Below are 14,360 nucleotides of genomic sequence, written 5' to 3'. Positions count from 1 at the left end.
CGCATTATATTTAATATATACATATTATATTTTCATATTTTTGTTATTTCATAGAGAGCATTATCTCGAGAAAATTGCAATATATTTGTCCCGATGCGGTCTCCAAAGTAACTCAGAGTTGATCGAAAAAGGTTATCCAGATCTGGGTTGGGATCCAGTTGAGGGAGAACGTTATTTGGATTTCTTAAGATTCTGTGTTTGGGTAAGCTAAAATAAAATTATGTGAGAACAAAATTACAAGTTAAAAATATATAAATAATTAATAATAATAATAAACTATTGCAATTTATTACACTTTATCAAAAATAATAGTTTGTTATTTATTTGGCGTGGAGTAGGTAAAGAAAACGTAGTCATAATAATTAAAACTATAATAATTAATTAATTGTTGATTGTTTTTACTCAAATATTATCTTAAAAAATCCTGATATTATTACAGGTTAATGGAGAAAGTGTAGAAGAAAACGCCAATTTGGTCATCAGATTGCTGATTCGTAGACCAGAATGTTTAGGCCCAGCTTTGAGAGGAGAAGGTGAAGGTCTTTTACGTGCCATCATGGATGCAAATAAGGTAATAAAATGAGAATAATATAGTGAGCATTAATAATATAAATAGTATTAATACTTATTTTATAAAAATGTGCAAAAAATTATGTTTATTTTTAGATGTCTGAGCGTATAGCTGATCGTAGAAAAATGATGGACGAAGCTGAAGGCACAATCACAGGTCTTAGTTTTTCACATCCATTACCAGAAAGTGATGAAGATGAAGATTATATCGATACTGGTGCTGCTATATTAAACTTCTACTGTACTCTTGTTGATTTACTTGGACGTTGTGCACCAGACACGGCTGTTATCGATCAGGTATTATCAAAATATATTTCTTGTACCAATTCATATATATTTTATAGAACGGATTTTGAATTTTGACATTTAGTTATCAAATTCAATATTGAACTAAATGCTTAATTTAAATTATTTTTGCATAGGGCAAAAATGAATCCCTTAGAGCGCGTGCTATCTTGAGATCTCTGGTACCTTTAGAAGATTTGCAGGGAGTATTAAGTTTGAAGTTTACTCTTCAAAATCCAGCTGCTGGAGAAGAGAAACCCAAATCAGGTATGCAATAAACTTGTATTTACCACCACAAAATAAAAAATATGAGCATTTATTTCTCTTTCATTAAAAAAATTCAAAATAATTATCACAATTTTCTTAACATTTTTAAAAAAGTGGTTATTACTTTTTGCCCACAAATTAAAAATTTGTATTAAATCAAAAATAAAACAAAATATATAGATCATTTTTATTATATTTATATTTATTTTAGACATGCCAAGTGGTCTGATTCCTGGTCATAAACAAAGTGTTGTACTCTTCTTGGAAAGAGTATACGGTATAGAAACCCAAGAGTTGTTCTTCAGATTATTAGAAGAAGCTTTTCTTCCTGACCTGAGGGCAGCTACCATGTTAGACAGGGTAAATAAATTACCGATATTATATTCAATAATAATACTTCTTTCTAATTATACAACAATCGTAAAATTGCATTTTATATTTAGTTATTTAATATAGCATGGTATATTATACTATAAATTTCCAGCTTTCACCAGAACCAATAGTTTTATATATTTTTATTTTGTTTTTGAATATTTACAGAATGATGGTTCAGAAAGTGACATGGCTTTGTCTATGAATAGATATATTGGCAACTCTATTTTACCATTACTGATTCAGCATTCCAAGTTTTATGGTGAAGCAGAAAATTACGCCAGTTTACTAGATGCAACTTTACACACCGTTTATAGGTAAATAACTTATTACTACATGTATATATATATATATATATATATATATATATATATATATATTCAAATTTATTTTCCTTAAACTGTTATACTATATTGTTTCAAGTAAACCTTGGTTGTGAGGTTTTTTATTTCTGCATTTGGAATTGTTTCTGATTGTTCATATAACCAAATTTTCATATTGTTTTAATTATTGTGTAGAAGATTCTATCAAATAAATTTTTATTGTATTATTTCTACAGATTGTCTAAAAATCGTATGTTGACAAAAGGCCAACGTGAAGCAGTTTCTGACTTTTTGGTTGCTTTGACTTCTCAACTACAACCTGCAATGTTACTGAAACTTTTAAGAAAACTTACTGTTGATGTTTCAAAACTTTCTGAATATACAACTGTAGCCCTGAGGGTAAATATTAAAAATTTTAGATATATAGAAAATATTCTACTAGATATATATACGTAAGATCAGATATGCATACGTATATTAGGGTGGTCCTTAATATGGATGCTTTCGAAGATTTTGTTCTCAGGGGCTTAAATTCTTCCAAATTGACAAAAAAAAACATGTTATTTCCATAAAAAACTTTGGTTGGAGTGACGACTATCTTAAAGTTAATATAAAGAGCTAAAACTTTCAGTAATTTTTTTTTAATTTCTCGTAGGGCAAGTTATAGTAATCGCAAAAAAATCGAAAATGAAAATTTTTATATATCTTTACGTTTCAAAGGTTTCTGAATATTTTGGCATACCTCAGAAAAAATGGATGTATGTGTGTGTGTGTGTGTGTGCGGATACAAATTTTCGTCGACGATTTCGGGAACACCGATCAACCGATTAGAATAATTCAAAAAACATTCGATTCGTATTGATAAGAAGACGTGCCAAAAATGGTAACTCCGTTTTTAATAGAACGGAGCATCCGACTTTAATAATTGAAAAAACATTTTACTTGTATTGACAAGATGAAGAATTGGTCAAATTTTCATGAAAGCAGGTCTAGTGGTTTCGGTGATCTAATGAAAAAAGTAAAAAAAATGCCATTTTAAATGATCAAATTCGCAAAAATGATCATTAGACATATGCATATCAAATTATCAGATATTTTATGGAGATTTTAACAATAAGTATAAATTTTGTTTACATTCCTATGGGTTCCGTACCAATGTTTATCTGTTAGACGGCGACGCGGCGCTTACGTGCTTCGATATTCAAAATCCGCGGCGCTTACGTGCTTCGATTTTCAAAAAATAATAACCATTGGTACGGAAGTTCCAGCAATTTGCCTTAAGGCACGATGCCATGCGCCCCACTAGTTTCAATTTAGAAGAATTTGAGTTCCTGGAAGCAAAAAAAAATCGAAAATATCCATATTAAGGACCATCCTAATATACATATGTGATTTTACATAAATATATCTATCTAGAAGTAAATATTCTTGAGAATAAATAAAGAAATAAATAATTCGTAATATATTGATAATTGACTAATTATTAATTAATGTTAAATATAAATGTATACAATATTTCTGCTAAATTTATACAAATTATGAAATATGATATTTGACAAGGGCTTACAATAATATTTGTTAATACTGATAACAACTTCCTTGCGGAAAATAAAAATAACTAAATAAATATCTTTATGTAAATATGATGGGACTCTGTTTGCACAATTTTTTATATTATATTTAGGAATACAAACTAAGAATAATATTTAATTTCCACTTCCAGTTATTGACTTTGCACTACGATCGTTGTGCAAAGTATTACGGATCTACAAGTGGTCAAGGTGCCTATGGATCGTCTTCGGATGAAGAAAAACGTCTTACTATGATGTTGTTCTCAAATATTTTCGATTCTTTGAGTAAAATGGACTACGAACCTGAACTTTTCGGAAAAGCTTTGCCTTGTCTTACAGCCATCGGTTGTGCTTTGCCACCTGATTACTCATTATCTAAAAATTATGACGATGAATTTTACGGAAAACCAACTGACACATCAGGTAATGATGATAGAAATAAGTTGAAACATTACCTTCATTGACCACTTCACTATTATCTTATATCCTAAATATATTCTAAATTATTTATTTAAAATTAAGCCAACAATACATCAGATATTATGAAGACTAACAGTATATTCTGCCTATATTTATTTTTAATGATTTTTTTTTCAGGTGTTGACAACCCACAGTACAATCCTCAACCCATCAATACATCTTCTGTTATTTTAAATAATGACTTGAACAGCATAGTTCAGCAATTTTCTGAACATTACCATGATGCTTGGGCATCTCGAAAATTAGAAGGTGGCTGGGTTCATGGTGATAGTTGGTCGGATTCACAAAAAAATCATCCACGATTAAAGCCTTATAATATGCTCAATGACTATGTAAGTAATAAATAACATAATTAAAAATCACAATAATGTTTCCATTTTTTTTTAAATTATAAATTAAACTATAATTCTTTTTAATTCTTAAAAATGTGACATTTTTTTAGGAAAAGGAAAGATATAAGGAGCCTGTACGTGAATCTTTGAAAGCTTTACTTGCTATTGGCTGGACTGTAGAGCATTCAGAAGTAGATATTCCTCATACTAGAGGTGGTTCTATGCGTAGATCATCAAAAGCAGGCGTAAGTTTTTTCTTAAATAGATATAATAATAAAGATATTAAGGTAATAATTAATACGAAAAGTTAATTAAATAAAAAGTTGAAAATATTATGTTCAGAACAAAATTGGACCATTAATATACAAATACATATGTTCAATTAGTTATACATAAGTTATATCATATGCATTTATTAACTTCTAATAGGGAAAGTTATAGTAATCGCAAAAAATTCGAAAATAAAAATTTGTATATATCTTCAAATTTCAAAAGTTTCTGAATATTTTGGCATACCTTAGAAAAAAGGGATGTATGCATGTTTGTGTATGTGTGTGTATGCAGGAACAATTTTTTGTCGTTGATTTCGGGAACACGCCTCAATTGATTTGAATATTTCAAAAAACATTTGGTTCGTATTGATAAGGAGACGTGCTGATTAGTTTTTGGTAAGAGCATGTCTAGGCGTTTTGAAGATACGGGATAAAAATAATCAAATTTTTGCAAAGGTAGGTCCAGCGGTTTTAGATATGTTATAGAAATGTTATTAATAAGTATAAATTTTATTTATATTTCTATTTATTCAGTACCAACTTTTTAGACCGCATTGCGACGCTTACGCGCTTCAATGTTTCTCCTCAAAAACAGCCATGTTTAAAATTTTCAGAAAAATTTAAAATATAACAGAAATTTCGAAATATAAAAAAAAACAAATTTTTCATAAAAGTCAATATTTTTCAAAAATTTCAAAATTCTGAAAAACCTAATTTTGCCAGAGATTCAAAAAATATTAATTTTTGCTACGCGAAGTTCCAGCGATTTGCTCTAAGGCACGTTGCCGTGCACCACTAGTTCGATTTGTAATTGTTAAAACATTGTATTTAAATTAATTAATTTATATTTAATTATAAATATATTTAATATTATGTTTCAGGAAAGTACAAATACATTCAATTACAATCCACATCCAGTTGATATGACGAATCTCACTTTATCAAGAGAAATGCAAAATATGGCTGAAAGGTACGCTTAATTTATAATTAATGTTATTAATTGATTATTATTTATAATAAATTTTTGAAATGTAAAGTTTATATTTTTTAGAGTTTTTTTTCAATATTTTTTACAGTATTAAGTTTAAATAATTGTTTTTATATATCTTTGAATAAAATATTATTTTTTCGATCAGAGAGATTCAGATTTAATTTTACTGATTTTTTTATTTATTTTGTCAGTTATTTATTTTTGTTATTGAATTATTATATATTATAAGTATCTCTATTTAATTTTTAAATAATTTACAAAAATTTATCACGCAATAATAATATTATAAAAACATATTCTTTCTTTACCAGATTGGCAGAAAATTCACATGATATCTGGGCTAAGAAGAAACGTGAAGAACTAATTACTTGTGGAGGTACTTAATAAGATACCTAAACAATTTATAAACAAACATTAATATAAATAATATAAAAAATACTTTTTTCATAGGTGGCATTCATCCTCAACTTGTGCCTTACGATTTACTTACTGACAAGGAAAAGAGGAAAGACAGAGAAAGATCCCAAGAATTTTTGAAATATCTACAATATCAAGGATACAAATTGCATAGGTAAATTTTATATAACTCGTTCTAAAAGTATGGTTTGAAATTACTTATAACATTAATAATTTAGGGCATCTAGAGCAAAAGAAGGCGATACTGAACAGACCACAGCTGCTGCTTCGATTGAACTCCGTTTTGCATATTCTTTATTGGAAAAACTTATCCAATATTTGGATCGTGCCACAATCAACATGAAATTACTAAAACCGTCTTCAACATTCAGCAGACGTTCCTCGTTCAAAACGAGCACAAGAGATATCAAATTTTTCTCTAAAGTTGTTTTGCCTTTAATGGAAAAATATTTCAGTACTCACAGGAACTATTTTATTGCTGTGGCTACTGCTACAAATAATGTTGGAGCAGCAAGTTTGAAGGAAAAAGAAATGGTTGCAGCTCTGTTCTGTAAATTGGCTAATTTATTAAGGTAAATTTAGCAATAGAAAATAAGTATAACAATTATAATTTAAAAATAAGCACAACTTGTACTAGCAGCTGCAAACCTATAGCAAAACTGATTCTTTGACAAGATTTCTAAGTATTTCCATAAGATTTAAAAAAAATGAATTGTATTTAGATGGTTAAAAAATTTTTCATTTGCTTTATTTTGCCATTTCATCACTATAACATTGTGAATACCTAATATAATCATTATAAATAATTTTTGAAATATTATTGCAGAACCCGTTTATCAGCTTTTGGAGCCGATGTAAGAATAACCGTCAGATGCCTTCAAGTCCTAGTAAAGGGAATTGATGCAAAGTAATTATATATTCATCAATTTATTAAGAACAAATATTAAAGTACTTAACTATCTTACTTAACAATAATATTTTATTCAGGTCATTGGTGAAAAACTGTCCTGAATTTATCAGAACTTCAATGTTGACATTCTTCAATAACACAGCTGATGATTTAAGCCACACGATTAGCAACTTGCAAGATGTAATAAAAATACTATAAGATAATTTTCAATATATAATTATTAACTTCCCGTAGGGCAAGTTATAGTAATCGCAAAAAAATCAAAAATGAAAATTTTTATATATCTTTACGTTTTAGAGGTTTCTGAACATTTTGGCATACCTTAGAAAAAATGGATGTATGTGTGTGTGTGTGTGTGTGTGTGTGTGTGTGTGTATGTGTGTGTGTATGTATGTACGTGTGTGTATGTATGTGCGGATACAAATTTTCGTCGACGATTTCGGGAACACGGATCAACCGATTTGAATAATTCAAAAAACATTCGATTCGTATTGATAAGGAGACGTGCTGATTAGTTTTTGGCAAAGGCAGGTCTAGCCGTTCCGAAGATACGGGGCAAAAAGTGCCGAAAACGGTAACTCAGTTTTAAGAGAACGGAGCGTCCGATTTGAATAATTCAAAAAACATTTCACTTGTATTGACAAGATGAAGAATCGATAAAACTTGCATGAAGATAGGTCTAGCGGTTTCGGAGATATAGAGGAAAAAGTAAAAAAATGAGCCATTTGGCGGTCAAAAATGATCATTAGACATATGCACATCAAATTATCAGATATTTTATAGAGATTTTAACAATAAGTATACAATTTGTTAACATTCCTATGGGTTCCGTACCAATGCTTATGCGTTGGACAGCGACGCGGCGCTTACGCGCTTTATATTTTGTTCCTATGCAGTTAAAGCAGTACGATTGCTTTGAAAAAAAAGTTCAGATCTTCCACAATATGTCAAAATAAAGAAAAAACTAGCTGTAAGTGGAATTCTGTCTTAAGGCAATTGAGGCATCGTGCCTTAAGGCAAATTGCTGGAACTTCCCGTACCGAAAATTATTATTTTTTTAAAAACGATTAACATTTTTGAAAAAAAAAATACTTTGAAAAAATAAGATTTTTGAGAAACTATAAATTGGACAAAAAATTACTTTTTTTTGAAAATTTTTTTTTTTTCAAAAATAAAATTTTTTTTTTGATTTTTTTTTTTGAAAAAAAATTTTTTTTTTCTTTATTTTGACATATTGTGGAAGATCTGAACTTTTTTTTCAAAGCAATCGTACTGCTTTAACTGCATAGGAACAAAATATAAAGCGCGTAAGCGCCGCGTCGCTGTCCAACGCATAAGCATTGGTACGGAACCCATAGGAATGTTAACAAATTGTATACTTATTGTTAAAATCTCTATAAAATATCTGATAATTTGATGTGCATATGTCTAATGATCATTTTTGACCGCCAAATGGCTCATTTTTTTACTTTTTCCTCTATATCTCCGAAACCGCTAGACCTATCTTCATGCAAGTTTTATCGATTCTTCATCTTGTCAATACAAGTGAAATGTTTTTTGAATTATTCAAATCGGACGCTCCGTTCTCTTAAAAACTGAGTTACCGTTTTCGGCACTTTTTGCCCCGTATCTTCGGAACGGCTAGACCTGCCTTTGCCAAAAACTAATCAGCACGTCTCCTTATCAATACGAATCGAATGTTTTTTGAATTATTCAAATCGGTTGATCCGTGTTCCCGAAATCGTCGACGAAAATTTGTATCCGCACATACATACACACACGTACATACATACACACACACATACACACACACACACACACACACACACACACACATACATCCATTTTTTCTAAGGTATGCCAAAATGTTCAGAAACCTCTAAAACGTAAAGATATATAAAAATTTTCATTTTTGATTTTTTTGCGATTACTATAACTTGCCCTACGGGAAGTTAAAAAAATTTTTTTCAAAAAAAAAAAATCAAAAAAAAATTTTATTTTTGAAAAAAAAAAAATTTTCAAAAAAAAGTAATTTTTTGTCCAATTTATAGTTTCTCAAAAATCTTATTTTTTCAAAGTATTTTTTTTTTCAAAAATGTTAATCGTTTTTAAAAAAATAATAATTTTCGGTACGGGAAGTTCCAGCAATTTGCCTTAAGGCACGATGCCTCAATTGCCTTAAGACAGAATTCCACTTACAGCTAGTTTTTATTGACTTGGTCAATATTTTTAGGGAAAATATAGTCATCTTCGTGGTACTCACTTGAAAACATCAACATCATTGTTTTATGTGAACTCAGTTGTTCTTCCAGTTTTGACTGCAATGTTTGATCATCTTGCAGCTTGTGAATATGGAACTGATCTTTTATGTAAGATGATATAGAAATATTTTAAATTTTTAAATTTATCTTCATGTAACTAAATTTTAATAAAAAAATATTTCTCTTATAGTGGATGAAATCCAAGTAGCAAGTTACAAAATCTTAGCATCCTTATATACTTTGGGAACCGATTTAACATTGACCCATGACAGAAAGTACTTGAAAACTGAACTTGAACGTCATAAACCAGCTCTTGGATCTTGTTTGGGAGCATTTTCCTCCACTTTCCCAGTAGCATTTCTGGAACCACATGCTAATAAACATAATCCACATTCATTGCTGAATAGAATTGCTGATCATTCATTGGAAGCTCAAGGTAAACAAAAATTTGATTTAATGGTCTTAGTTTATCATTCTATTAAATATTCTTAATTTTTTTTTTTAAAGTTTTGTATTCTAGTTTTATAAATTTCAATACAAATTATTTTTAGATATCATGGCGAAAATGGAAACATCCATGCCAACGTTAGAAACAATTCTGAATGAAGTTGATCAATTTTGTGGAATCAAACAAGGTAATTAAAGAAAATAACATTAAAAGATTTGTAAAGTTACTTTTGAGTTTTTTTGTTATTGTCATCAATAATATATTAAGGACTGGACATATTTTTGTAATATTTTAAATTGTTTTGGTAACATTTCTATAGACATATTCGGAAGGCCAACATGTAATTGATGTTATACTGCCCTTGCTCTGCTCATATTTACCATTTTGGTGGAACCAAGGACCAGACAACGTCAGTCCTACAGGAGGGTATGTCAGTTCATGTAATTAAAATAATATAAAAATAATATTTTGCTCTTATAATTCTTCTAGAAATCATGTAACGATGGTCACAGCCGATCATATGAACCAACTTCTGAAAAATGTTTTGAAATTGATCAAGAAAAACATCGGCAATGAATCAGCTCCATGGATGACAAGAATTGCTACATACACTCAACAAATTATTATTAATAGTTCAGAAGAATTGTTAAAAGATCCATTTTTACCATTGGCTGAACGTGTCAAAAAACGTACTGATAATATGTTCCATAAAGAAGAAAGTTTAAGGGGCTTCATTAAGGTCAGATAATTTCTGATAGTTCTTTACAAATATGTTATTGTAGTGTTATTTTAATAAGTCATGCAATGTTTGTATATAGTCCTCCAGTGATGATACATCTCAAATCGAGGCTCAAATCCAAGAAGATTGGCAATTGTTGGTTCGTGATATTTATTCCTTCTACCCGTTACTCATCAAATATGTAGATCTACAGCGCAATCATTGGCTAAGAAATAATGTGCCTGAAGCTGAAGAATTGTATAACTACGTTTCAGAAATCTTCAATACATGGTCAAAGAGTCAATATTTCTTGAAGGAGGAGCAGAATTTTATCAGTGCAAACGAAATCGATAATATGGTAATATTTAATACTACAATTAATATTTTTTATTTATAATAATGTGGTTTCAAATTCTTTTAGGTTTTGATTATGCCCACGGCCACTAGAAGATCAGCTGCTATAACTGATGGAGCACCTCAAGGTGGTGGAAAGGTACAGTTACCTCAAAAGTTAAATAAAATTTGTTTTATTTTCACTTTTATTTTATTAAATATTATTTTTTCAATAGAAAAAGAAAAAGAACCGTGACAAAAAACGTGATAAAGACAAAGAAGTACAAGCCAGCTTGATGGTTGCTTGCCTTAAACGTCTTTTACCTGTTGGATTGAATTTGTTTGCTGGTCGTGAACAAGAATTGGTACAACATTGCAAAGACAGATTCTTGAAAGTAAGTACCTGATTATATTTTACTCTTTATTTTTTGGTATTTTATTTACTTAACATTACTGATTCGTGAGATATAAATAGCTTTTGAGATATATTATATCTTAACTTTATTTAGAAAATGCCCGACGACCAAGTTTTTGACTTTGCCAAAACTCAGCTCACTCTTCCTGACAAATTGGACCCAGCTGACGAAATGTCTTGGCAACATTATTTGTATTCCCAATTAGGACAAAAGGACAAACAATCTTTAGAAATCCAGCACAAGCCTGAAGTTCACAAAAGTGGAGAGCCTGTTAAATCGGCCATAGAAGAAACAGTTGATCGAATTGTGGCTATGGCGAAAGTACTGTACGGGCTGCACATGGTAAAAATTATTTTGTATACATACATACATATATTATATTTAATATGTACAAAATTTATGTAATATTTTATTAAAATTTTGTTATAAATAGATCGATCATCCACAAACTCAAAGCAGAGGAGTCTATCGTTCCGTCGTATCAATTCAGAGGAAACGTGCCGTCATTGCTTGCTTTAGGCAAACTTCTTTGCACAGTCTTCCAAGGTACCAAATTTAAAGCAAACAGAATAGAAACATATATCATATCTTGAAAACTTAAGCTCATATAAAAAACCAATGTCATTTTTTAAATCAGCGCTCCAAATATACTTAAAAACAGCACTAAAATCGTTTACACAATTTTCTTTGTTGGCCAGTGTTATTATCTACCATTACTACTATTATTTTTTTATTTTAATGGTAAAACAATTTTTGTTTTGCAGGCATCGTGCTTGTAACATTTTTGCGAGATCTTACTACGAATTATGGTTAGAAGATGAAAACGTTGGCCAAGAAGTGATGATCGAAGATTTGACTGTAAGTACAGGATTTTACTTTGCAATATAGAAAAGTATAATATTTACATATAATTAAACAATAAACTAATAAATGCAGTAAAATAAATGAAATAATACTTCGTGTTTTTTATTTAATTGTTCTCATTTATCTAGCAATCCTTCGAAGACGCAGAAAAGAAGAAAGCAGAAGTTGAAGACGAGGAAGGAAAACCAGATCCACTAACCCAATTAGTAACCACATTCTGTCGTGGTGCAATGACTGAACGATCTGGAGCTTTACAGGTAAAATCATATTCAAATTCTATTTTATTTTTTTTAGAACAATGCATCACATGAGGATATTGTTAAACGTATCAACTTTGCATTATCTTATGTAAAAACGTTAACCAAGATTCGTCAATTTTTAATTTTAGGAAGATCCTTTGTACATGAGCTATGCCTTTATTGTCGCCAAATCTTGTGGTGAAGAAGAAGAGGAAGGCGGTGATGAAGAAGAAGAAGAAGGTGAAGGAGGAGCATCAATCCACGTCAGTAATAATTCTCATTTTTATCACTAATACAATAGCAAGTATTCAATAATTTAAATATCTTTTATCTAAAGGAACAAGAAATGGAAAAACAGAAGCTCCTCTTCCATCAAGCAAGGTTGGCTAACAGAGGTGTTGCTGAAATGGTATTGCTTCATATTTCTGCATCCAAAGGTGTACCATCAGATATGGTTATGAAAACATTAGAACTAGGTATTGCTGTACTTCGTGGTGGTAATATCGATATACAAATGGTAAATTTATTTTATAATCATTACTAGTTTTTATAAATACTTGGTTTTTATTTAATGTTATTATATACTTTTATTTTAAATTTTAGGGTATGTTAAATCATCTGAAAGAAAAGAAAGATGTTGGGTTCTTCACTTCAATAGCTGGTCTGATGAACTCTTGCAGTGTACTAGATTTAGATGCTTTTGAAAGAAATACCAAGGCAGAAGGTCTTGGTGTAGGTTTAGAAGGAGCAGCTGGTGAGAAGAACATGCATGATGCTGAATTTACATGTGCTCTGTTCAGATTTATCCAACTTACTTGTGAAGGGCACAATTTGGGTAAGATGATGAAACTAAAATATTTAGACAAGCTTATATTTATTAATTAAATTGATTTTTAGAATGGCAAAATTATCTCAGAACTCAAGCTGGAAATACAACTACTGTGAATGTTGTTATCTGCACGGTCGATTACTTGCTACGACTTCAAGAATCTATAATGGACTTCTACTGGCACTATTCAAGCAAAGTAAGCAAGTTTTTTAATATTTGTTATTGATATACATTCAATATGTTAAGTATAATTGTGATAGTTACAAATAAGTGAAATTTAAATATAAATAAAACTGGGAAATAATAACAAAACTTATTATAGGAGTTGATCGATCCAGCCGGCAAAGCCAACTTTTTCAAGGCTATTGGTGTGGCAAGTCAAGTTTTCAACACCCTTACTGAAGTCATCCAAGGTCCTTGTACTCAGAATCAGCAAGCATTGGCCCATTCACGTCTTTGGGATGCAGTTGGTGGTTTCTTATTCTTATTCTCTCATATGCAAGATAAACTCTCAAAACATTCAAGTCAAGTAGATTTGTTGAAAGAACTGCTCAACTTGCAAAAGGATATGATCACCATGATGTTGTCTATGCTTGAAGGAAATGTTGTCAATGGTAAAAAATTATATCAAAATATAATAAAAATTTATATACTTTCAATATCAAATGACCTAAGTAAATTCTAATTCGTTATTTTCAGGTACCATTGGTAAACAGATGGTGGATACTCTCGTAGAATCCGCGTCCAATGTAGAACTTATATTGAAATATTTCGATATGTTCCTTAAACTGAAAGATTTAACAAGTGCTCCCAGTTTTATGGAAATTGATCCAAATGCCGATGGCTGGGTGTTGCCAAAAGATTTCAGAGACAAAATGGAACAACAAAAGAGTTACACGCCGTAAGTTCTATTTCCCTCAAATTCTATCAACTGTTTTATTAAAATATATTATAATTTTTAGAGAGGAAATTGATTTCTTGCTAATGTGCTGTGAACAGAATCATGACGGAAAAATTGACTACATTGGATTCTGCGATCGATTCCACGAGCCAGCTAAAGAAATTGGTTTTAACTTAGCTGTATTGTTGACTAACTTATCAGAGCATATGCCAAACGAACCTAGGTAATTGCATCAATATGTATATTTTAATAAAAAATAAATTATGAATTTATAAACCTAATAATTGTTTGGATTCTAGATTGGCACGATTTTTGGAGACTGCTGGTTCTGTTTTAAATTACTTCGAACCATTCTTAGGAAGAATTGAAATCATGGGAGGATCAAAACGAATTGAACGTGTCTACTTCGAAATTAAGGAATCGAATATCGAACAATGGGAAAAACCACAAATCAAGGTAGAAACTTTAACTAATTATTCTATCGAGATTAAAAGTTTACAATAATATTGATTTAATATATCAACTAGGAATCGAAACGAGCATTCTTCTACTCCATTGTAA

The 14,360-nt window shown here is 30.1% G+C and overlaps 1 protein-coding gene across 1 annotated transcript in view; it reads left to right on the top strand.

The window, feature by feature from the left end:
- LOC113373174 (ryanodine receptor-like) overlaps positions 1 to 14,360 on the top strand; it is a gene marked incomplete in the record, with an annotated part of 65,842 nt that overhangs the window by 26,101 nt on the left and 25,381 nt on the right. The window contains 38 exon segments of the mRNA XM_026613493.1: positions 55 to 202; positions 440 to 571; positions 667 to 867; positions 993 to 1,122; positions 1,334 to 1,482; positions 1,663 to 1,811; positions 2,054 to 2,216; positions 3,541 to 3,811; positions 3,986 to 4,200; positions 4,311 to 4,445; positions 5,354 to 5,442; positions 5,775 to 5,839; positions 5,914 to 6,034; positions 6,099 to 6,452; positions 6,707 to 6,787; positions 6,868 to 6,970; positions 9,024 to 9,159; positions 9,242 to 9,487; positions 9,603 to 9,667; positions 9,669 to 9,686; positions 9,819 to 9,925; positions 9,989 to 10,238; positions 10,318 to 10,575; positions 10,639 to 10,710; positions 10,787 to 10,945; positions 11,060 to 11,308; positions 11,400 to 11,512; positions 11,731 to 11,824; positions 11,959 to 12,087; positions 12,219 to 12,332; positions 12,407 to 12,586; positions 12,673 to 12,904; positions 12,967 to 13,094; positions 13,221 to 13,512; positions 13,598 to 13,799; positions 13,861 to 14,022; positions 14,099 to 14,255; positions 14,327 to 14,360. Of these exon segments, the coding sequence (XP_026469278.1) occupies positions 55 to 202; positions 440 to 571; positions 667 to 867; positions 993 to 1,122; positions 1,334 to 1,482; positions 1,663 to 1,811; positions 2,054 to 2,216; positions 3,541 to 3,811; positions 3,986 to 4,200; positions 4,311 to 4,445; positions 5,354 to 5,442; positions 5,775 to 5,839; positions 5,914 to 6,034; positions 6,099 to 6,452; positions 6,707 to 6,787; positions 6,868 to 6,970; positions 9,024 to 9,159; positions 9,242 to 9,487; positions 9,603 to 9,667; positions 9,669 to 9,686; positions 9,819 to 9,925; positions 9,989 to 10,238; positions 10,318 to 10,575; positions 10,639 to 10,710; positions 10,787 to 10,945; positions 11,060 to 11,308; positions 11,400 to 11,512; positions 11,731 to 11,824; positions 11,959 to 12,087; positions 12,219 to 12,332; positions 12,407 to 12,586; positions 12,673 to 12,904; positions 12,967 to 13,094; positions 13,221 to 13,512; positions 13,598 to 13,799; positions 13,861 to 14,022; positions 14,099 to 14,255; positions 14,327 to 14,360 (5,903 nt within the window).

Source organism: Ctenocephalides felis, unplaced genomic scaffold (assembly GCF_003426905.1).
Source record: "Ctenocephalides felis isolate EL2017-DRISC unplaced genomic scaffold, ASM342690v1 CF-g0.4_SCAFFOLD_01604, whole genome shotgun sequence".
In the NCBI taxonomy this organism is placed as follows: domain Eukaryota; kingdom Metazoa; phylum Arthropoda; class Insecta; order Siphonaptera; family Pulicidae; genus Ctenocephalides; species Ctenocephalides felis.
Note: the sequence above shows the minus strand (reverse complement) of the source record. Positions and strands in the feature narration are given on the sequence as shown.